The sequence below is a fragment of the Mesoplodon mirus genome, assembly GCF_964341445.2.
Source record: "Mesoplodon mirus genome assembly, chromosome: 4".
Taxonomy (NCBI): Eukaryota; Metazoa; Chordata; class Mammalia; order Artiodactyla; family Ziphiidae; genus Mesoplodon; species Mesoplodon mirus.
Genome location: NC_138979.1, coordinates 138795797 through 138821387, shown reverse-complemented (window position 1 = coordinate 138821387; position 25591 = coordinate 138795797). Strand labels below are relative to the sequence as shown.

The 25591-nt window shown below is 35.9% G+C and overlaps 1 protein-coding gene across 2 annotated transcripts in view; it reads right to left on the bottom strand.

Moving 5' to 3' along the window:
• Nucleotides 1–25591, bottom strand: part of ATL1 (atlastin GTPase 1) — a 64032-nt gene that overhangs the window by 12006 nt on the left and 26435 nt on the right. For both annotated transcript variants that reach the window (XM_082618634.1, XM_082618633.1), the window contains exons 2-8: nt 23384–23631; nt 21243–21377; nt 20673–20777; nt 15264–15314; nt 13087–13143; nt 1624–1716; nt 390–528 (exon numbers count right to left, since the gene is read on the bottom strand). In XM_082618634.1, coding sequence (XP_082474760.1) covers nt 390–528; nt 1624–1716; nt 13087–13143; nt 15264–15314; nt 20673–20777; nt 21243–21377; nt 23384–23631 — 828 coding nt within the window. The remainder of the gene's footprint in view (nt 1–389; nt 529–1623; nt 1717–13086; nt 13144–15263; nt 15315–20672; nt 20778–21242; nt 21378–23383; nt 23632–25591) is intronic.

Genomic DNA, 25591 nt, shown 5'->3' with positions numbered 1-25591 from the left:
TAACTTAACACAAACATTCCAATAATACAGGCATCTATTTTCCTTTTTCATGTAAATAAGGAAAATTAAAAAGGAAGATATTAAGGAGCATTTCTCAATACAGAGGTGAGCAGGAACCTAGGAGAAAGGGCGAGGGTTACTGCCTCCCAGGTGAATGCAGGATTTAGCCTATTTTCTCAGTGTACGTATTCAGTACCCATAGCATCCCATAGTTCACCAAGGAGGTACTCTAGCCTGAGCCCAGGATTCCCAATCCTCCTGAAAATTTCCAATCATCAGCCTCACATCAGTGGATAAACGAAACTAGCAGCCATAAACCCAATGGCTAAAATGACATTTTTGTAATCAGACTAAGTGACATAAACAAATACATTAAAAGACAGACAAACCTTTCAGTTTTCCATCAAAGTTTGGATTGGTAGCTACTTTTAAGCCAGGATGAGGTAGCAGAAAACAGGAAATTTTGGTGAAACAGGAATGGATGTGTTTTCGAACATTCTGTAGTTCTTCATGCTGGTTCCCCGAGACCTGCAGTAAATCATTCTGAAGTTTAAACTACTTTCAACGCAAATTGAACTCCCAAAGAATTCTGTGGCATTTATATTTGCTGTGTCTGTCTGGTCACAATGATAAAAAAAATGACATGACAGGGCTGATACTAAATAAGGAAAAGTTTGGGGTGAATTTGCCACGTGGCTATATCTAAGGATAGCATACATATGGCATTATTATTACAATTAACAAATGCCTACTCTTATGCTAACTTAGATGGGCCTTCCCATTTTTTAGTGTAAATTAGTGGGGTTTTACTCTAGGTAGTTCCTACAATTCAAATTTTAATTCAAAGTACTCAGAAGAGACATGAGTAGATCATAAGATATTCCTACCTTCTTTTCAGGAGGTACTCAAGACAGCCTCTTGTCACCTGATAGGTATACATTTAAATTCTAGAAAGGCATCTGGATAGTTGGATGTTTACTTAAAAGCTAAACTGCCCCCTTTTTTCACATGTATTTGACATTTAACAGTACAAACTACCCTAAAAGTAACCATAACTTAAAAAGGTAAGCTTAGAGATCCTGATTATCGAGGAAGATTTTTTAATCTCCATTTTTTTTTTTCTGATTACTCAGTAGGTATTTTGGGAGATATCTGTTCAGTGTAAATAATTCATTCAGTATTGAACTATCATGACACAGCAAGTGGAAAGCCTCCTAATATCACCTTCTGTGAACTACTAGCAAAATGTCTTGAGATTGACTTTGGGGATTTCAAAAATTAAATATTTCTGTTAAATTGACTTTAAACCTCTACTAAAACACGAATCCAGATATTTGTACTGTCAGTCTTGAACAGATTTAATTCTTCAAATTAAAAGTTTTATCTTTAGGAATAAATCATGGTTTTATAGATATTTACAAAAGAACTCTTTTTCTGTATCATAATTATTGATAATGTTTACAGTTGTAACTCTGACATTATTTTAAGTATCAATCTTAGTTTGTTCATAGAGATACTATGAAGGTCAAATGAGATTGTGGCTGAGTACCTATTCAGCAAATCATTCAAAAATAATTTAGGTTACTATTGGCGAAATTTCATGCATCTAAATAGTTAACAAACCTTGAGGCGTTTTTCCAAGAATTTGGAGCCACCATCAGCTCCATACGAAAATTCGTATGGGAAACTCCAGTCTCGAACAAGAAATATCAGACTCTAAGAAACAATAGGAAGAAAAGATTGTTAAAGGAACTCTAAATTTCCTCCGTTTTTTATTGAAATATATTAGATATTATTGTCATTTGAATAGTGTTCTTCTACACATAATGGAATTAATAAGCAAACATAAAACCTAAGAAAGTTGTTTCTGAGCAATCTCCCCACTCTGAGATCATCCTCCCTGTTTCCACTGAATGTGAACAGAAAGCTGCTCCCAAACTGATTATTAAAGTTACATAGTGCCATTCAGCCAGTTTGGGGCATGTCTGTCAGTTTTCAGGAAGCTTTTTATGAAGATTCAAGTTTTATTTGAGGAAAGTTTTCTCCTTTCATCTGTCTAAATATTTTTCCTCTATTACATTTGTTCCACTCTCTTCTGCAGGGGCTCTCATTATGCATATCTGGTAGGCAGAGGGGTGAGAATCCAGGTTTTGCGGGGCCCTGAAGGTTATACAATCTGGGGGGGGTAGGGCTCAATAGGAAAAAGGTACAAAAATGGGCTTGAAAGTTAATATTTATTTAGAGTAAGATACCTTTGTAATCCTTTTATTCCCCCAGTTTTCAGCTGCAAATGCTTTGATCACTTCTTCATATGATAGTTTTGAAATATTTTCTGTTGGAAAGCTAATTCAGTCTTTCCTCTAACAAGGCCAAAACTTTTTATTATAAAAATGTTTTTATTATTAATAGTTTAGAAATATTTCACAATCTGTTATTTGTAATATCATATACATTTTTAGTTTCTTCATCTGTGAAATAGAAATAATAATGGAACACATCTCACAGGAATACTAAATGAGATAATATATATAAGGCATTTCGAACAGCGCCTGGCACCTAATGCTATGTTAGCTATTTGATTTTGATTTCAATGGCCACATAATATTTTCCCACACGGATAGGCCACAGTTTGCCATTCTCCTAGATGTCTTCCAGTTTTTCTACTATTCTAAGAAATACATTGATAAACATTCTTGAAGCTGAATATTTGTTCACATCCAGAAGGATTTTATCAGGAACTGTTTCCCAAATTAGAGTAATCATTAGAATCATTCGAGAGGCTTTTAAAAGTACAGAATTCTTGGGTCCCACCCCATACCTACTGAAACCAAAGTAGGAGTAGCTTTCATTTATTGAGTGCCTATTATAAGCCAACCACAATACCAGAATTATATACATGGTATTTCATGCACTCCTGCAACAGCCCCAAGAGAGGTTATAATTTATTATTCACCTTAAAAGAGATATATAAAGATCACCTCCACCCTCACCTGACATTAAGTAATATGCCCAAAGCCACACAGCCAGAGTGGAAGAGTTGGCATTTAAACTGGGGACTTATTCAAAATCCCTGCTGCACTGCCTCAAAGCTAAGTATAAAACATATAGTTTACAATCTGAGGCATTAAAGCACTCTTTTATAAGTTAGATTAAGTTATACTTCAAATTTTAGTTTCTGAAAAAACGTAGGAAGTTGAGAAAAAGTAAGAATATTTAATGAAATTAGCTATCTTTAAATATTCTAAGAGTTTACATCTTTGGGTTTCTAATTGAAGCTTTTAGTCTTCCCATTAAATTTTATTATCTCTTTTAAGCTATAGGTTCCTTTTCCATCCCTTTTTTCCCTTTACAGTTTATCTGTTGAAGAACCTGGGAATTTGACATGTAGAGTTTTCCACAACCTGGACCTTGCTGACTGCATATTCACGGGGCAGTTCAACATGTTCTTTTGTCCTCTGGATTTCCTGCAAATTGGCAGCTGGATGCAGAGGCTTGATCTGACTCCGGTTTTATTTTTTTGGCAAGGCTATAGGAAGCAGAGTGTTCTTTTATTAGGAGGCACATAGTATATGATTATTTCTCCTTTGGTAAAGTTATGTCATCTTTGCTTAACTGAAGCTCATTCTTCAGTAGATTTCTCATTAAGGGCTCATGGAAACAACATTCTTTGTGTTCTTCCATGCTGATAACAGTTTGTGCCCTTTATAAGTGAAAGTCAGTTTTGCTGGATATAAAATCCTTGGCTCACATTTTCTTACTTTAAACAGGGACACTTCTTAGTTTGCATTATGGATATTTCTTGTTTCACTACAGTGGAAACCCGTCCCCCCACCCCGCTCTCCCTCCCTCCCTCCCCCTCTCTCCCTCCTCCCCCCCCCCCTCTCTCGTGTGTATGTGTGTGTGTTCTGTGGATTCTTGTGGGGAGAGGAGAGGTTCTTGTGGAGAGGAGACTTTTAAAATACCTATATACACTATCTTTAAATAGTTCACTATCTTTAGATAGATGGCCATTCTTTTGTCAAAATATGATAATTTGTATTTAGAACACTTCTACCTAAAACATGCATTTTGAAAACAGAGGTTAGCTAAGAAGCAACTTTTGCGAAATAGAGGCTCATGAACCAGGATAAATGAAACCAACTATGTGGATTTGGCAATTTTCACATTTTTCTTGGGAGCGTTTAGTCTCATTTCTTGGTCTTTTTCACTGGGCACCTTCCCAAGTCAACATAATGAGGACCATGTGTAGAACAGGATCAAAGATGAAGTCTTATTTTCTTAATAAGCAATCTATATTCTATCTCCCTATAGTGTCAAATTCCAAGTTCCCTGCCTAATGGTCCCATCCAGTGACGTGCTGGTGTAAACTGGCTCTGCAGCAGCAGCAACATGCCTTGATTTGTAGCATTTGACAATTTCTGTTGTGCAAACATGCCTACCATGGCTGATGTCTAATACTTGGCTTATATAATTCCTGAATATTTACTAGTTAGCTCTCAAAGTGGTATGAGCCAGCTACAGAACCACCACTGGCCCTATCCCCTCCCAAAATAATTTGTATGCTTTACATTTATCCTGTATGGAATGCTATGAATCTCAGTTGTTATTTCAAAAGCCATCCATTTTTCCACACTGCTGAATTTTGATTTGTTCATACATATAGGTAGAGATAAAAAAATCAAGAATACAAATTACCCTAATTTGCTCAGATAAGAATATCTGAAGTCATACTTTTTAAAATAAATTAAATCCAGTCAGGCAACTGGGGCAAATGATGGACCTACACCATGCGTATCCTACAAATGATTGTATTTTTTAAATCATGAAAAACATCATAACCTTTGTTTATTTCCCTTTGGAGACCACAGACTTTAGGAAATTATTCAAAAGGAGTGCTATAGCACTACTATTAGTAGTAATGAAAATGGAAAAAAACCCCCAAATGCTTAACAATTAATTGGGAATGGCTATACAAACTATGGCATATTAATATATTACATAGCTATTAATATTACAAAATGTGGAATGTATCAATACATGTGTTGATTATGTCAGTATAAAAAAGCCATGGGGCTTCCCTGGTGGTGCAGTGGTTGAGAGTCCGCCTGCCGATGCAGGGGACACGGGTTCGTGCCCCGGTCCGGGAGGATCCCGCATGCCACGGAGCAGCTGGGCCCGTGAGCCATGGCCGCTGAGCCTGCGCGTCCAGAGCCTGTGCTCCGCAACGGGAGAGGCCACAACACTGAGAGGCCCATGTATCGCAAAAAAAAACAACAACTGCTCGATAAATTATTACTATGTAGGCCTTCCAGACATTTCATGTACCTACCTGTGGCCACTGGGAGAATCCTGGTCTACACTGCTTACCTAATTCTGTGGAACCAGATGAATATTTTATTCTAATTTCATGTAATTCTCAGATCACCTAAATTGCTCTCCGAACAGAATGTGGGATAAGGCAGCTTTCTCAGACAGAGAGAAAGCTTTTCCCTTTCCTCAGCCCTACCAATGTGTCTTTTCCTTTCATTTACAGCCCAAGGAGCCAAACAACAGCTTTTCTCATTTTCTCAGTGAAATCATGGATTTCTCTGGTATGACTTGGCAGTTGCAGTCATCATAGATATTTGACCAAGGATGTTTTGTTTCAAAGTCGCTGAAATCACTATCAAAGAATTTTATTCTGTAGAGGAACACTCTTTTTTTTTTTTTTTTCTGTACGCGGGCCTCTCACTGCTGTGGCCTCTCCCGTTGCGGAGCACAGGCTCCGGACGCGCAGGCTCAACGGCCATGGCTCACGGGCCCAGCCGCTCCGCGGCACGTGGGATCTTCCCGGACCGGGGCACGAACCTGTGTCCCCTGCATCGGCAGGCGGACTCTCAACCACTGCGCCACCAGGGAAGCCCAAGGAGGAACACTCTTAAATCATGGGAATAAAGGGTCCTTAAATATAATTACGTAAACTAGTGTAAAAGAATTCCTAATCTGCCATATGTAGGCCTAATTTGAATGGGAAATTGTGAGAAACAGGTTTATCCTAATATAATAGTACATTATCATATGCTTCCTCTACTATTATTTTCTAGCAATCTTCAGTTTAACCTTAAAACTGGCATGGACTGATCTCCTCTCAAATAATTACAAATCCACTGAAAAGAACATGAAGAACTGAGTTTCACTCTTATCTCACAAAGAGAATTCAGATCTTTTTTTTCTCACTTTTTTTGAGATATAATTGACATATAATACACTGTGTACATTTAAGGTCTGCAACGTGATGATTTGAGATATCTATATACTGTGAATGATTAAAACAATCAGGTTAGCAAACACCTCCATCACCTCACATAGTTACCATCTGTGTGTGTGTGCATGTGGAGAGTCAAATCTATTTCTAAGGTTTAGGGTACTGGTGGGCCTTTAAGTGTATAAAAATGGTTAATAAAAATGCTATGGGAGGGCTTCCCTGGTGGCGCAGTGGTTGAGAGTCCGCCTGCCAATGCAGGGGACACGGGTTCGTGCCCCGGTCCGGGAAGACCCCACATGCAATGGAGTGGCTGGGCCCGTGAGCCATGGCCGCTGAGCCTGCGTGTCCGGAGCCTGTGTTCTGCAACGGGAGAGGCCACAACAGTGAGAGGCCCGCGTATCGAAAAACAAAAAAAATGCTATGGGAGAAAACTGGGATGAATTAATCCAGGAGATGGAGTACTTAATACTGAGGAGATGAAAGAGAAGAGAATAAATGTAATTAGTTCTAAAACATATGCTCAAGAATCTTTCATTCTTGAGCATAGGCTTCTAAGAGATGGGAATTCAAGTTTGTGTGCAAGAAAATTTTTTTAGGGTTTATTCTTCTTTCTATTACAGGCAAATCTTAATTTACTAACTACCTGTGCATAGAACTGTACATAGAAATGGTATCCTATCTCTCTGCTACCAGAACCTCCCCTACCATAGACGTCCTCTGCTGGGGTGTGCCCACTTGCTAATTCAGTCCCCAAATATCATGTACTTAAGAATGACCTGGCGAGGGGCTTCCCTGGTGGCACAGTGGTTAAGAATCTGCCTGCCAATGCAGGGGACACGGGTTCGAGCCCTGGTCCGGGAAGATCCCACATGCCATGGAGCAACTAAGCCCGTGCATCACAACTACTGAGCCTGCGCTCTAGAGCCTGTGAGTCACAACTATTGAGCCCACGTGCCACAACTACTGAAGCCCACGTGCCTAGAGCCCGTGCTCCGCAACAAGAGAAGGCACAGCAATGAGAAGCCCACGCACCGCAACAAAGAGTAGCCCCCGGTTGCCGCAACAAGAGAATGCCCACACGCAGCAACAAAGACACAACACAGCCAAAAAAAAAAAAAAAAAAAAAAGAATGACCTGGCGAGTGCTGATTCCCTGGTCCCAACACAAGGATTTGATTCAACAGAACTGGGATACAGCTCAGAAATCTAACTAATAAGCTCACCAGGTAATTCCAATCTAGGTGCTTATAAAAACTTGTTCTGTGTCTATCACCAAGGCTTCAGATCTCATTAAAAGCCACCTCTTCTGTGTTAGCACACAACCTAAATAATGACAGCAGTCTTACCAACCTACCTCAGGGCTCCATGCCTCAGAGAGGTCCAGGAATTATTGGATATATTCAAGGCTCTGGCTTAAAGGGACCAGGATTGTGGAATAGGACCAGGATTGAGGAATATTGTGGCTAGTATTTAAACTTACTAGAGATTAAATAGGCTTTTGTAGACTGGCTTATAAAGATACCCACCATACAGAAATACCACTGGGAAATGTACTGACATCTAAAAAATTGGTTCAAGTGAAGCTTGAGAATATACTATAGAAAATTGGGGGATGTAGTCTATATAATTAGAGGACATGAAATGGTTAAAGAGTAAACTCCTGGGCTGCTATAGCCCAAAGGCACATTTAATGACATAAAGGCTTCTTAGAGTCCACTTTCCAGCATACTGGGGAATCCTTTTCAGCTCAGGCCCAACAGCAGACTTACTGTTATCATCACATTATAGAACAAGTGGAAACCTTCTCCACTACCTCAGCCCAGCAGAGTTGAGAGAACATGAATGACAAGCACACAAAAAGAAAGCTGTAGAGCCACGCAATGGAAAATGAGCCTTTCCCAGGGTAAGAAGTAACTAATGGCTGACCATTTAGTACAGAGCATTAGAGGAAGACAGTCTTGCTTGGTGTTGAAAAACAGTCTGTAAATGAAACAGTTCATTTAAAGTGCACTTCAAATAAGGTCTAACAATCTGAAAAACTCCTAAAAAGGATTTTGTAATAAGGATTTTGACACAAGGATGTAATCATCTCACTGTAGAGCTATGTGGGGCCTTATGACCAAGGAAGAAAAATTCATAGACCCAAATAGAGACAAATCTCCTACCACACCTGATGAGATATTTTCACCAGGTCCTTAGAACAAATTGGAAATTATTACCTAAAGTCCTTGTCAGATATGTATGGGTATTACATGTTTAAATTAATGGAAATGTATTCATTCTCAACCAAACCTCTTAATGTCCTAAGGTAGAGAAGCTAAAGAACCTAGTTATTTTTAAAGAATAGTTATGTTAATGAGGTAGCTCCTGCTGGATCATTATACTTAAGATTCAAGTGCTCATAGTGAGCAAACCAAGTGAGAAAATAAGTAAAGTCGCTCAGAGAATGCTATATTATGTCTTAATTTGGATTATACTTCTGGAGTGTAGTTTACAGCTGGCTTTTATAGGCTTGCAAGGAAGACTTATTTCAGTTTGAGGAATTTTACAAATCAGGTTTGTAAACAAGCTATAGCATGTTGGTAGCTTGAAACTGGCCACAGTAAAAGTATTTACACCATAGAAATCAGCAAATGCTACAGATCAGACCCACCTCCCCTGCTTCCCTAGCCAGTTGTAAACATTAACCAGCACACCACTGGCTAAACTTAACACTTCAAAATTGCTTTTAAACTGAATTCACTTAGCTTTTAGTTCTTTTTTTTAAAATATAGTTTTAAAATACAATTACAGATATTTTGTTTGCTTGGTGTAAATTGGCTTTTGGTTTAAGAATCCAACTAATCTGTTAATTCAGCTATTCATTTCATTGGCTAATTGCCCTCACTTTTGCTGCCGGAGACATATCTTGTTTATTATTTATAATTTCACTCTGTTTCAGAGTTAAGAATTCTTCTATTTTAAATTTGTTGAATTTAGTTTTAGTAAAAATTATTATTTTAAAAATATTATTGCCCCTCACTTCATTTTCTCAGGCAGTATTTAAAATTTCTCCACAATTTTATCCAAATAAATAAAACTATCTTCTCAGATAGATGAAGAGGGTAGAAAGTGACCTGCTAAAAAAACTGCTGAAATTAATTAAACTTTTATTTAAAAGTTATTTTATTTTGGAACTTTTTCTATGTTTTTTCTAATTTAAATGAGAATTATTTTGCTGATATCTTAAATGTTGTTCTGAGATTTAAGTATATTTGCATTTTATCTTTTAATTTCATGATGTGTAGCATTTTTGTCTTGAATTTGGTTGCTTTAATTTTAAATATTATTTTTTAAAATAAATTTATTTATTTATTTTTGGCTGTGTTGGGTCTTCGTTGCTACACACAGGCTTTCTCAGTTGTGGCGAGCGGGGGCTACTCTTTGTTGCAGTGTGTGGGCTTCTCGTTGCAGTGGCTTCTCTTGTTGTGGAGCATGGGCTCTAGAGTGCAGGCTCAGTAGTTGTGGCGCACGGGCTTAGTTGCTCCGTGGCATGTGGGATCCTCCCTGACCAAGGATCGAACCCGTGTCCCCTGCATTGGCAGGCGGATTCTTAACCACTGCGTCACCAGGGAAGTCCCTTAAATATTATTAAAGTAGCTTTGGAAGCTACTTTTGCTACTTAATGAGTTTCTCATTTCAATTTCAGATACTTAGATTTATAAGTCCAAACCTGTTCAGGAGTCACTGTTGACTCATTCAGTCAAAACCTTTTCTTTTCATTGACATTTGTAATGCCAACAGTTTACCAACAAGTAGTGATCTCTTAAAGTTTTTTCTATTGTTTTCAGTTTGCTGTTTTTTGTTAGTTAGTTTAGTTTAGTTTTGTTTTACCAAAGGCCTGTTTGCCTGTCTATCTATCCATCTATCTATCAACAGAACACTGGTTTATCTCTTTTGGTTTTAGTTTATCTAGCAAAGTATAAGAAGCAGTGACATCTGCTGGTAAGAATGAAAACTCCTTTCCAGAATTTACTATGGAGTTACTCAATCTATGTCAGTGAGTCCTGAGGTAGCAAGTTCAGAAAAGAGAAAAGTCAAAGCAAATAGCCTAATCACTATACAACACTTCAACTATCAACATGATGAATGATTTCTAAAAAATACAACAGAGTCTAACGGGTATTGTAAACCACATAGAAGATTGTATGCAGGGACTTATTTCATTCTATATCAACTCCTCTCCCCACCTGCTTCTCCAGATCTGAGAGGAGAGATTCACACTCCTTCAATCACAGCACACCAACATCTCTCCATGCAAAGGTCCCTTTCTTGTTTTACTTTATCATATTTTTTTCCCAGATTCCCACTCCCATTCCTCAACTGTCTGCTCTCAACCACACTTATTCTAACATATATTATTTTGTGTATGTAGAAGTTTTAAAATCACAGATAGTATCATGCTATAGAACTCAAACTTTTTCCCTACTTAATTCAGTATTAATTTTAACACTTTACTCATGCCACTCTATACTTTGGGTTCATTGCCTTTGGATGTTGCAAAATATTTCAGAGTATGCTTTTCACCCTATTTTATCTGTTCTTCTAGTGATGGACACCTAAGTTGCCTACAACTTCCTGCTACGACAACTCTATCAGTGCTACAGTGAGTATCCTTATATATTTGCCCTGCTCCACAGAATGGTTGCTCCAATCCGCACTTTAACCAACAGGGCTTGAGTGTTCCCATTTACCCAAATCCTAGCTATCATTTCGTATTTATCCCCATGTTCTACTTTTTGCCTATCTAATGAGTATAAAGTGGTATCTCATGGTTTTAATCTTTAACTTATTATCAATAAGACTTAACATCCCTTAGAAAATGTGTTAGCCATTCAGGTTTCCTTTCTGTTAACTGTCTATACATCCATTGCCTAATTTTTTTAATTAAGTTCAGTTTATCATTTATGAATGGCTTGGGATTTTTTTAAGATCTTCTTTCAGAGCAGTAAAACTGAGAGGAAGGTACAAAGATTTGCCATATAAATACCACCTGCCCTGACACATGCATTGCCTCTCCCACTATCAACATCACTCGCCAGAATGGTATATATTTTTTTAAGCAAGAATGAACCTACATTGACATCATAATCACTCAAAGTCCATAGTTTATCTTAGGGTTCACTCTTAGTGTTGTACATTCTATGGGTTAGGACAAATGTATAATGACATATATCCATCATTATAATATCTTACAGAGTATTTTCACTGCCCTCCAAATCCTCTGTTCATCTCTCTGCCCCTCGTGCTGCACCTTCGGCTCACCCCGAAACCACTGATCTCTTTATGGTCTCTATGGTTTTGCCTCTTCCAGAATATCATATAGTTGGAATCATACAGTGTGTAGCCTTCTCAGATTGATTTCTTTTGTTTAGTAATGCACATTTAAGATTTCTCCATGGCTTTTTGTGGCTGATAGCTCATTTCTTTTCTTTCATGTTGAATAACATTCCATCGTTTGGAGGTACCACAGTTTAAATATCCATTCACTTACTGAAGGACATCTTGGTTGCTTACAAGTTTTGGCAATTATGTATAAAGCTGCTACAAACACCTGTGTGCAGATTTTATGTGGACATAAGTTTTCAACTCCTTTGGGTAAATACCAAAAAGCACAATCATTGGATTATATGGAAAGAGTAGGTTTAGTTTTTAAAGAAATTACCAAACTATCTTTGAAAGTGGCTGTATCATTTTGCATTCCAACCAGAAATTTATGAGAGTTCCTGTTGCTCTACATCCTCATTTGTGGAGCATGTGGTGTTGTCAATGCTCTGAAATTTGGCCATTCTAATAGGTGTGTAGTGGTTCCTTTGCCTATTTTTGATGGGCATCCCAGTCTTATTTGCAAAACTTCCTTGCACATTCTATATATTAATCCCTTGTTGACTTTTGACATTGTCATTATCTTCTACCAATCCAGTTATTTTGCTTATAGAGTCTCCTGATAAATAGAAATACTTTATTCTGATACAGTAATATCCATCAATTTTTCACTACATGCTTTTTTTAGTGGGGGGGGGTCTTAGTGAATAACTGTTTCTTCACCCCAGTTCAGAAGGATATTCTCCAATATTTTATTCTACTAACTTTATAGTTTTAAATTTCATATTTAGTTCTTTAATACTATTGGAGCTCTCTTCCACATATGGTGTTCAGTAGAAATTCAACTTTTTCTTCCAAAAGTGAATTAGTTTTTCCAAACCCCAGCTATTAATCCATCCATTTCCCACTGGTTTATGACATGACCTCTACTGCATACTAGGTTTCCATATATAGAGGGATATTTCTGAACTCTGTTTAGTTTCATCTGGTTTTCTCGTATCTGTGCAGAATCACACCATTTTCATTGCTATGGTTTTCTAGTATGTATTCAATCCCCCAATTTGGATTTTCTTTTAGAAAACTGACAAATCAAAAGAGAACTTAATTTTTCCATATAAGTTATAGAAAAATGTGTTGAATTTCTCAAAAAATCCTGTTGTAGTTTTAATTGGAATTGCACTGAGTTTATTGATTAATCTGGGGAAAAAAATTCTCTACCACATTAAATCATCCTGTCTGGAATCATATTATATCTCTCTGGTTTATATAAATTTTCCTTTATGATCTTTAATGAAACTTTGAAAATATTTTCTCCATAAAGGTCTTTATATTTTGGATTTTGGTAGTTAACTATCAAAGCTTTTTTTCTTTTTTGCTATTGTGAATGGAGAAAGAAACATGACCCTCTTAATTAATATATCTGGTTATAATCTTCAGGAAACTCTAATAAGAATTTATCATCATTTTATACCCACTCACCTGAAATGGCTTCAGGAATGTTTCCTCCATTGCCAGCCTGCCATACTCAGTGAAAAGCTACAAGGAAAATCACACACACACACACCCACACACACAGAGAAAACTTCAGTATCTGCAAAGTTTTACTTCTTGGTTTTCTTCCACTAATCTTTTTCTCTAGCTGTAATGTAATACTGTATTATTAAGATTAAAATAATCATTTTAAGTAACTAAGTATTAGATAAAGCAGAGCTACAGTAATTATATATTTTAAAATTAAGGACATAAAGTACATTTTAAAAATGAAGTTTCCATTTTAAAGGTAACCCCTTTTATCTCTAAAATGTAGGACAATTTTTTTTGTGGGGAAGATGGGGGACAATGAAACATGTTAAATGACCTTTCAAAGCAAAACTTTCATAGATTAGACCAGAGAGCTATAAACTAAGTAGGATAATTTACTGTTGTTGCCAGAGGAAATTTAATGTCCTGATGGTCTTGATCATTACAAAGACATACAGGCATTTGGTTTAAGAAGTGAAGAATCAAATACACCAACTTCTTTTATTTTTTTATTGCTCCCAATTGAGAGGTACCATATCATTTTGTATTGCCAGAAATGTAAGGTTTTAGAGAACATAGACTTGAGAGGGTGATTGTGATTGGGCCTCTGGTGAGAGTTCCATCCAGACTGGCCAAGTGGATTTCCCCATATATACACAGGAAATGCCGCTTCATCACACGAGAGTACCAAGCCACAGAGGCTTCTCAGAGCTGGGGAAGGATGCCGACACAGAGGATTCCCTTCCTTTGCCCCTTTAGAATAGCCCCCAAAGTACCACACTGCCTCTCCTGTGAAAACTATGGGAATCTAGAAAGCAAATGGTAATAACTAGGCATCTGATTAGAGTGATTAAATGAAAGTCTAGAATATGTCTAAAAGGCAGCAGGTCCAGGGATTAGAATCATTATTCATTCTCATTAGAAACATTTACTAACATAATTTGAATTCACAATCTTTTTTGAGGAAGGATGAGGTGTTGTCATTTACAGGAAAATTTTTAAATGATCTCAAAAAAGATTACTTAATATCAAAGCCCCAAATCAGTCCTTTTTTAGAAATCCTAAACTGGTATTGAACAGTGCCATGTCATTAACTTGGAAAGCAACTGGCTAGGTTATGACACATGCCTAAAGAAGCAATTGCACTCATTCTAAGAAACATCTAACAATTATTTGGCATACTGTCTATTTGTCATAAATGGTCAGTGTGATATACTAGAAACATATTTGGGAGTAATGCTAGATGTGAACTCCAAATGATATTTCCACTCTCACAGATCACCCTGCATTATCATCCTTTGTTATTTGTTAAACTGCACAGGGCTCTTATTGGCAAGATAAAATAATACATTGAAAGCAAAATTTTCTATAAAATACGCAGAGGAAAACTATCAGAGAAACAATAGGTTTTTCTATGTAGCTGAGAATAACATGAATTGAAAAAGAGTAGACAGAGGTGCGAACTATCTTTAGGAAACATCTAATCTTCCACTTATTTGAGATTTAAAGGCTGCTTGGAGAGTGGAAGAAGCACCGAGTCCAATCAGATGATCAAATTTCTATTCCCACTCTGCCACTAACTAGCCACGTGAGTTTAGGCAAGTTACTTTTTTTTTCAGAAAAACATTTCTCATCCATAAAATATTAAGGATAAATTAGGTGTCACTGATATCTTTTTCAGATCTAAAATAGAATTCTATGAGTAATCATCAGGTAGTCCCCCATAGTTCTTAGCTATAAAGCGGTCCACAGGAAAAAAAATCTGGCATACAACTGATACCATACTAACAGTTATTAAATCCCTGACCATAGGACTTCAACTTCACATTCTGGGTCACTTTTAAACCAAAGGTTCTTTCTCCACTCTAATTTGCCATATATTTTTCCATATACAGGGTTGACAGCAAATAGCTTTACTGAAACAAAGGACTTTGAAAACTGAATTAGAAAGAATATAATCATACAGGGCTAGAACTAGAAACCTGGAAATGGGAAAACCTCCATTTGGTTATGTTTTTAAATCTTTCTGACTGTTATGATTTCCAAGTACAAGAAGACCCCCCAAAATCCTAAAGTTCTGCTGTACATGCCCAAAAGATTACTAGATATACAAAAGAGACTGTAAATAGTGTTACCTGAAGGTGCTGAAGATCATCCTCCTGCACATTTTGAGATAAGTTATATACCTTGATTAAGAAATAAAGTCAAAATGAGAAAATAATTAGCAGCATGCTAAGCACTTATTTTGTTATTCTCTATTTTTTGAGATAACAATTTCACAAAATCAAACTCTCTCACATATATTTATAAGACCTTAAGAGAGAAGTAAAGAAAGCCTGAGAGACAATAAATAATGTACAATGATCATAAAATTTTTCCAGAAATACAGTAGCTACCTGATTTGGAGACAGAATATTAAAATTATTTTATGAACCTAATTCAACAATTAGTAAAAAATAATCATTCTTACAAGCATATGAAAATAATAATAATCTAGATCTTAATAACCCATATATAAAATTTTGTCTTGAGAAATTATGTTAGCTTCTATACAATCAATTGTTTAAGTCTATAGAAAGTTCCATCATATGGAAGTTAAGTTCTGAATATCATGCTTACATCCTCGAACATATGCATTATTGCTTCATGAACAGATCACAGCATTAAGGTGAAATTCTTTTTTTCTAAGGAGGAGGATAAATATCAGTAACTTCAAAGAAAAGTTAATGATGTTTATATGTTTATGTACTGATACAGTATACTTTGTGTACTTATTTAAATAACAGACCACTTCTCAGATAATAATAAAAAATAGTCATTACAAAGGACTTAGAGTTTTCAGCAAAAATATTTAATGTCTCCAGGAAAAATATAAATAGTAAATAATAAATATTTAAAAGGCAAAATCAATCTGGTTTTAATTGACTTGTGTAAATTGCACATACTGTTGACTATGAAGAAGTTAGATATTAAGTTGGTATTTTAAAGGCTAATTAAATTAAGAAGTATATTTTTAAAAGTTAGTCAGTCTTACACCTACATTAATGAAGAGATCATCCAGACAGAGAATCAATAAGGAAACACTGGACTTAAACAATACATTAGATCAGATTGACTTAATAGATATACAAAGATCATTCCATCAAAAAGCAGCAGAATACATATACTTCACAAGTGAACATGGAACATTCCCTAGGACAGATTACATGTTAGGTCACAAAACAAATATTAATAAATTCAAAGAAGAATGAAATCATATCAAGCAGCTTCTCCAACCACAATGGTATGAGACTAGAAATCAATCACAAGGGAAAAAAATGGGGAAAACCCCACAAAAATGCTGAGATTAAACAATGTGCTACTGAATAATGAGTGGATCATCAAAGAAATCAAAGAAGAAATTTTAAAAACATAAAGATAAATGAGAGCAGAAATACAACATACCAAAATCTATGAGATGTGGCAAAAATGCTTCTGAGAAGGAAGTTCATAGCAATATAGGCCTACCTCAAAAAAACAAGAAAAATCCTGAATAAACAATCTAACTTTACACCTAAAAAGACTAGAAAAAAGAACAAACAAAGCCCAAAGTTAGTAGAAGGAAGGAAATAGTAAGGATCAGAGCAGAAATAAATAAAATAGAGACTAAAAAAAAAAAAAGAAAACATCAATGAAACTAAGAGCCAGTTGAAAAAATAAAATCAACAAGTCATTAGCTAGACTAACCAAGAGAAAAAGAGAGAGGGCTCAAATAAATAAAATCAGAAATGAAAGAGGAGAAATTACTACTGATACCACAGAAATACAAAAGATCATAAGAGACCACTATGAACAGTTATATGCCAACAAATTGGAAAACCTATAAGAAATGGATACATTTCTAGAAACATGCAATCTTCCAAGACTGAATCATGAAGAACAAAATGTCTGAATAAACTGATTACTAATAAGGGATTGAAACAGGAGTCAAAAATCTCCCAACATGCAAAAGCCCAGGACCAGATGGCTTCACTGGCAAATTCTATAAAACATTCAAAGAAGATGTAATACCTAGCTTTCTAAAAATATTCCAAAAAATTGAAGAGGAGGAAAATCTTCCAAACACATCTTACGAAGCCAGCATTATCCTGATACCAAAACCAGAGAAGGACACCACAAAAAAGGAAATTACAGGCCAATATCCCTGATGAATCTAGGTACAAAAATCCTCAACAAAATTTCCGCAAACTGAATCCAACAATACATTAAAAGGGTCATACACCATAATTACGTGGGATTTATTCCAGGGATGCAATGATGATTTAACATCCACAAATCATTCAACACAACACTTCACACTGAGAAAATGAAGGTTAAAAATCATATGATCATCTCAATAGATGCAGAAAAAGCATCTGAAAAAATTCTTCCATTTATGATAAAAACTCTCAACAAAGTGGATATATAGAGGAAATGTACCTCAACATAACAAAGGCTATATATGACAAACCCAGAGCTAACATCATACTCAAGGCAAAAGGCTGAAAGCTTTCTCTCTAAGATCAGAAACAAAACAAGGATGCCCACTCTTGCCACTGTTATTCAACATTGTGTTTGAAGTCCTAGCTACAGCAATTAGGCAAGAAAAATAAATGGCACCTAAACTGGAAAAGAAGAAGTAAAACTGTCACTGTTTGCTATTTCATGATACTATATATAGAAAACCCTAAAGACTCTAACAACAGAAAAACCTGTTAGAACTAATAAATGAATTCAGTAAAGTCATGGGATACAAAATCAATATACAGAAACCCATGGCATTTCTATATACTAATAATAAACTATCCAAAAAAGAAATTAAGAAAACAATTCTATTTACAATTGCTTCAATAAGAATAAAATACCTAGGAGTAGATTTAACCAAGGAGGTGAAAAACCTGTACACTGAAAACTATACACCACTGATAAAAAGTTAAAGACACCAAAAAATGGAAAGATATTCAGTCCTCATGGATTTAATATTGTTAAAATGTCCACACTACCCAAAGCAATCTATAGATTCAATGAAATCCCTATCAAAATGCCAAATGCATACTTTACAGAACTAGAACAAATAATTCTAACATTTGTATGGAATCAAAGAAGCCCCTGAATAGTCAAAACAATCTTGAGAAAGAACAAATCTGGAGGTATCACACTCCCTGATTTTAAACTTTATTACAGAGTTATAGTAATCAAAATAGCATGGTACTGGTACAAAAAAGACACATAAATAAATGGAATGGAATTGAAAACCCAGAAATAAACCTATACATATATGGACAAGTAATCTATGATAAAGGAGCAAAGAACGTACAAAAAAGAGAAAGTCTCTTCAATAAATGGTGCTGGTAAAACTGGACAGCCACAAGCAAAAGAATGAAACAAGACCACTATCTTACACCACACACAAAAATTAACTCAAAGTGGATTAAAGACTTGAATGTAAGACCTTAAACGATAAAATTCCTAGAAGAAAACAGGTGGTAACCTCACTGGCATCTGTCTTAGTGATGCTTTTGTGGATCTGATTTGAAAGGCAAGGGAAACAAAAGCTAAAATAAACAAATGGGACTATATCAAACCGAAAAGCTTTTGCAGAGTGAAGGAAACCATTATTAAAACGTAAAGGCAACCTACTGAATGGGAGAAGATATTTGCAAATCATATATCCAATAAGGGGCTAATATCCAAAATATATAAAGAACTCATACAACTCAGCATCAAAAAAACAAACAACCCAATTAAAAAATGGGCAGAGGATCTGAATAGACATTTTTCAAAAGAAGACATACAAATGGCCAACAGGCACAAGAAAAGATGTTCAACATCACTAATTATCAGGGAAATGCAAAACAAACCACAATGAGATACCACCTCACACCTGTTAGAATGGCTATTATTGAAGAGATAAGAAATAATACATGTTGGCGAGGATGTGGAGAAAAGGGAACCCTCATACACTGTTGGTGGGATTGTTAATTTGTGCAGCCACTAGGGAAAACAGTATGGAGATTCTTCAAAAAGTTAAGAACAGAACTACCATATGACCCAGCAATTCCACATCTGGGTATTTACCTGAAGAGCATGAAAACAATATTCAAAAGGATATATGCACCCCTATGTTCAATGCATCATTATTTACAATAGCCAAGATATGGAAACATAACATATGTTGGATGCTAAACATAACATATTTAGCATCCAACAATGGATGAATGGATAATGAAGATGTAACACACACACACACACACACACACCCCACACACACACTGGAATACTACTTGGCCATAAAAAAGAAGGAAATCCAGACTTTGTGACAACATGGATGGACCTTGATGGTATTATGCTAAGTGAAATAGGTCATATGGATAAAGACAAATACCATGTGACTTTACTCATAAGTGGAATCTAAAAACAAAAACAAAATGAACAAATAAAATAAAATAAAAATGAACTCATAGAGATCAGATTAGTGGTTACCTGGGGAGAATGGGGGTGAGGGCTGGGCAAAATGAATGAAGGGGGTAACTGTATAGTGATGGGTAGTAACTAGACTTGTGGTGGTGATCACTGTATACAGATGTTGAACTATAATGCTATACACCTGAAACTTATATAGTAATTTTTTAAAAAGCTAGGTAATCATAGGTTATAATCATGACTTATTTTAAAGTCCTTTACAAAAAAAATCAGTCTTCCTTCTATCCATGCTTTCATTGTCCTAACTACACATAATGCCCTGGTTGCTGGTTCACTAGCTCCATTCTCCCCACAGACTTATAATTTCAGCTTTGACTTACTCATCCTAACCACTTTGCCTTTCCTACCTTCTAAAACTATTTTACCTTTCTTTGATGGTCTGCTTCTTGGTTACTGTCCCTTTTTGCTCTTTCCGGTGAATAGAAAATCTAAAAATTGTCTTAAAATTTTTAGGCTATGTGTTCTGTGATCATAGTAAAACCCTCAAGGACTTTCAGGACAATTTATAAAGCACACAATAACTTCAAAAACAATACTTAAAAAAAGAGAGAGGAAAAAAGGAAAGAAAGACATTTACTTTCCTAAATGCACATTAAGATACTATAAAAAGTTGTGAACATATATAAATGTTTTTACATTTAGAAATGTTTCTACTGGCTATATAAAACAAAATTTGCATTTATAAATCTTATTTCATTAAATGTAACTAATAATAGGTAGTCTCAGTGTATCTATATACGTTATAAGATTTAATATTATTGACTTTATTGTAGGCTTGAAATAGAAAAAATTATCAATTAGATAATATAACATTTTCTGACTAAAGCAGGCAATTTGAAAACTGATCAGAAATTAGATCACAGTAATAAAACAATTCCACCCTTAAGGAAATCATAAGAACTGGTATGCTAATTGAGTCAAATAATATATATAATTTACCATTTCTGTTGTTTGTCTCACTACCACATATATATAGAAATACATATATTCATAATTTTTATTTAAAGAAACATCCATCAAAACGGATTTATTTTATTCCATACCTGTATTGAGCTGATCATTGTGCTAAGGGCAAATACTGTGGCCGAATCTCTCAAAGTTGACTGACTATCAAAGGTTCCCTGAGTATCCATCAATAGCACTGCAACCTATAGGGAAGTAGAGTACATTATTGATATTTTATAGAACATGCAGGGTATTAGGGTTACTACAAAGTTAACACCATAAGAACTAAAGCAAACCATTAGCAATGAATACTTAATAGGTAATTTTTCACATGTGCCATGAATGTCACAGAAAATAAGAATATTAATTACCTGCTGACTACTGTAACGATTAACTTTCACTGGTAATCCAACATAACAGAAATAGCACTGAAACAAAATATAGATGTTAGCTAGCTTATCTGCTGTTCTATTGTCCCTATGATTTTGCCTTCTGTGATCAGTAGAAAGGGAAACTGGGAACATGAAATAGGATGCTACCCACTTCCCTTTTAAACTTCATGTCAAGTAGTCAAAATTAGTTTTCAAAAGAGCATTTTGGAGGATCCTGAAAAGTGGTAACTGTTGGCAAGTGAAAACTCAATTTTCTTTAAGAAGTTCATACCATACCTTTTTACCATCAGGTTTATTGATAAGGAAGATTTCACTCCATATCTGGATTCCCGTGGTCTCTCGTTCAGACCCACCTCTCCACGAAAAGCCAGTCAATGGTTCATTGTAATCTCCAACCCAATCAACTGATTCCTATAAATTAAGAAAGTCTATGATATTGAACTAGATATGTAGTACAGGTTTTTCCACTCATCCATACCAGTTTGTATCCCTCTCCAACTCTAGACAAAAGGAAACAACATATGCACATCTATTATATTGATACAATTACTTTATTTACTCATCCAAAAAATAATTATGAAGGAGCAACCATCTGTCACATTTTATGCTACATCCTGGGGATACAAAGATATCATTCCAGATAAGAGGAAGCTCACAGCCTAACAGGGGGACAGACATGCTAACAAACCATTATGATGCATTATATGCATGCCAAAATGGGCGTGTATATTAGATATAAATGGAAGCATAGGAAAAGAAACAACTAACTCTTAGTCAGTTAAGACTTCATAGGAGAAGTGATATTAGAGCTAAGACTTGAAGGATGTTTAGGAATTTTCCAGGTGAGCAAACTCAGGGAGGGCATTCCAAAAACAAAGAAATAAAGGTATGAGAGAGCATATTATGTCAGGATATACACAATAATAATATACACAAATGTTTTGCTATTGGGGGAGGAGGGAGCGAACAGCAGGAGGAGAAGCACCTAGTTAAAAAAAAAAAAATCTGTTACACTTTAATCTGAGCAAATGCTATTTAACATAAGCAACATGACAAGCATTATTGAGTGTTTCATTGTAATGTTTATCGCACAGTTAAAATTATGAATATGCCTAAAGCTATATAATCCCAAACAATGGAAAGTATACTAATTTTGTTCACTCAATTTTCCCACCTACGTTAAGTGTGTACTAATGTTGGTATGATAGAAATAGAAAGTGGTAAGAATTTTGTTTGCTTTCAAAGCCTGGAAGTATTTTGGTTGTTCTGTTCTTGATTTGTTTGGACTGAGGCTAGAGATAGAAGATGTTAAAGTTAACATTACCAAGTTGTTCAAAAATACCCTACCTATAAAAGATCAATCCAAAATGGTTAATTATGATATAAATGCATAATACAAAGTTTCTTTGGGTAGTATGTCTATTCTGCCTCAACATCCATATTGGCATCTAAATTGCTAAGGGTAAAAGGGTAGAAAAAAAATACTGGTATGCTCTCCACTCCTAACCTTCTGTTCCCCGACTCTAATCTCCTATTTATTCTTCTGCTTTTGGTTGATCCTAGGCTCCTTAAAGTCTCCTTTCTATGCCACACTATTGTCTCAAATGTTATGACACTGTTGGTTGCCTTTGGGGATGGGTTAAGGGTGAGACTGAGTGAGAAAAGATAACAGAACTTTGTGGGATAACAGCAAGATACACTTGATAGGTTTTGGGGCTACCCAGGTATTTACATTTTCCGAATAAAGCAAATGTACACTTCAGATTGGTGCATGTAACTATATGTAAATTTTACAACAAAAGAAAAAACTAAATAAATACTGAAATACATAATAATGATGTATATTGAAATATTTATAGGGAAGCATACTGAATTCAACAATTTACTTTGAAATGAACCAAAAAATAAGATGGAGCAATGGATTGAAACAGGGAAGAATAGCTGGAGACACATGTGATAAAGCAAGAATATTAATGTTAATGGTAGAATCTAGGTAGTGCATATCCAGGTGTCCACTGTAAAATTCTTTTAACTCTGCTGCATGCATGAAAAATGTCATAGTAAATGTTGGGGGGGAAATGATTATAATAAAAATTATGACAAAAGTTATTTGACATTTTAAACACTATTTAACATGTAAAGTTTATAACCATATCACTGTACTTGTCTATTTTCAAAAGAGCTTAAAAAATAAGTTACGTTCTAAGGGAAATGTAGCAAAGTGGCTTCAGACAAAAGCGGCCTATATAGTTTGGTGCCGACAGCACCAAAGTTGGAATGGTTACACAATAGCATTTTTAAACTAGTTCATCTTTAGGGAACATAATAATGGAAATACTGGACACTACTACTAAATAAAAACACAAAGTCATAAAAGCACAGAAATCAGAAAACTTTTCAAAGCACCTCTTCCCTACCTGCTTATACATGTATCTCAACATGAAGTCCATAAGGAATGATTTTCCTTTTCTAAATGCTCCAGCAACAGATACAGCAACGACCTCCTTGTCCCTGATAGCCTCTGAGAGAAGGATCCGATTTAGTGCAGTTTCATCTAATTCAAAGGAATGGTCATCTCTGACAATGAGGACTTGGACTGGTCCTGCCTTTTTCACTGGCTCTTCCTCTTCAGAGCTCCATTCATACCCCTTTTCTGAAAAGCCACCTATTGAATAAAATAAGAATTTATTCAGCAAATTATCTCAAAACACAGGAAATGTATATGTACCTCTCAACATTCAAACACCTGAAACAGGAGCACAGTGGAATTAGAAATGTTCATTTTATTGACATATATTCATGTCATTTACACCATATCTCCGAAAGACTTACATCTGGTCTTGCTGATCAAGTGGCCAAATCAAACAGAATTTTATTTTTAAGAAAGCTGTAAATCAGTGCAGAGATCTCTGTTTGCTGAGTAAGAAAAAAAAAATCAAAGCAAAGGACTCTACTTTTGGAGAAGAATAAAATAGCCTTAGTTTACACTTAATCCCTTAGAAATAAATTTAGTTATTCACATGAAAGATCCTTGCAACACTTTTTAAAGCTGAACATGCATATGAGGAAATACACAGAGGGATTCAGAATCACATATTCTTAAAACTGGAATAAATCTCTAAAGCACCCATTTCAGCTCCCTCCAATGCATGCAACCCATCTACAAAATCCTAGACTCTTAATTGTCTAAAATTATACCTTGTAGCAATGGAAGTTACAGATAATTAAATTGGGTAGGGCCAGATTACAGAAGACCTTCAACTCTATGGAAAAGAGGTCTGTATATAATTCAATAAAAAAAAAAATAAGAAGCTTTTTGAAAGTTACTTTGTGTAGAGATCTTATAAAAAAGGTTTGTGACTCTGGGAAATTACTAAATCTCTCAGTTTCTCCATCTGTAAAACAGAAACTATTAATAGTACCTATTTAATAGGGTTGTTGAAAAGATTAAGGGAGGTACTATATGTAAAGTGTTGAGAACAGTGCTTGGCACACAGCAAGCTCATAAAGGTTAGCTATTATCATCATCATCACCATCACTACCTTGGCATTATAAACTGAACTAAGTATTCCCAGAAGAAGTTTCTGCCTATTTTCTATAAATTTATATGTTTGTGTATGTATGTGCATGTATGTGTGTGTTCACATGTGCGTGTTTTCAGAGTTTTCTATTTAATTGTCAGAAATACTGTTTCTGACAGAGGTCCTCTTTTAGAAATCATCCCTAATATACAAGAATTTTAGAACCCTAGACCTTGGCATTTGCAGTATATTACAAAACAACTTCAATGTGTCAAGTGACACATTCTTATATCTATAGCCTTTTTTTTTTTTTTTTTTTTTTGCGGTATGCGGGCCTCTCACTGTTGTGGCCTCCCCCGTTGCGGAGCACAGGCTCCGGATGCGCAGGCCCAGCGGCCATGGCTCACGGGCCCAGCCGCTCCGCGGCATATGGGATCCTCCCAGACCGGGGCACGAACCCGTATCCCCTGCATCGGCAGGCGGACTCTCAACCACTGCGCCACCAGGGAGGCCCTAGCCTTTTTAATGTAACTTTGTAATGTCCTCCCACTTTGACTCCGGGGTCAGCCATGTAATTTGTTTTAGCAGACATGACACAGCAGAGGCTTGAAAAAGCACTTGTGTGTTTCCATTTTGCTCTTTTGTCTCTGCCATTCATCATGAGAATATTCCCAGACTAGTCTGCTGCAGGATGAGAGACACTTGGAGCAGAGGCAAACTGTCCAGGTCCACCCAAGGCCCACAGCAAGCCAACCCCCAGCCACATGAGGGAGCCCAGTCAAGATCAACAGATTTGCCTAACAACCATTTCAACATGTGACCAATAAATACTATTGTTCTATGCCCTTGAGGTTTTGTGACTATTTATTATGCAACATAACAGGCAATAAATAACTGATACACCCTACAACCCCTTCCTCTAGAAAGGCAGTATAGTGTAGTGGTTAAAAACACAGGCTCTGGAACCAGACTGCTGAGATTCCAATCAAGACTTCCCCATTTCTTAGCTGAGTAACCTTAGATAAGTTGTTTAACCTCTTTGTGTCTACCTCATAAAGTTGTTGTGAATTAATATATGCATGTAACACACTTAGAACACTGGC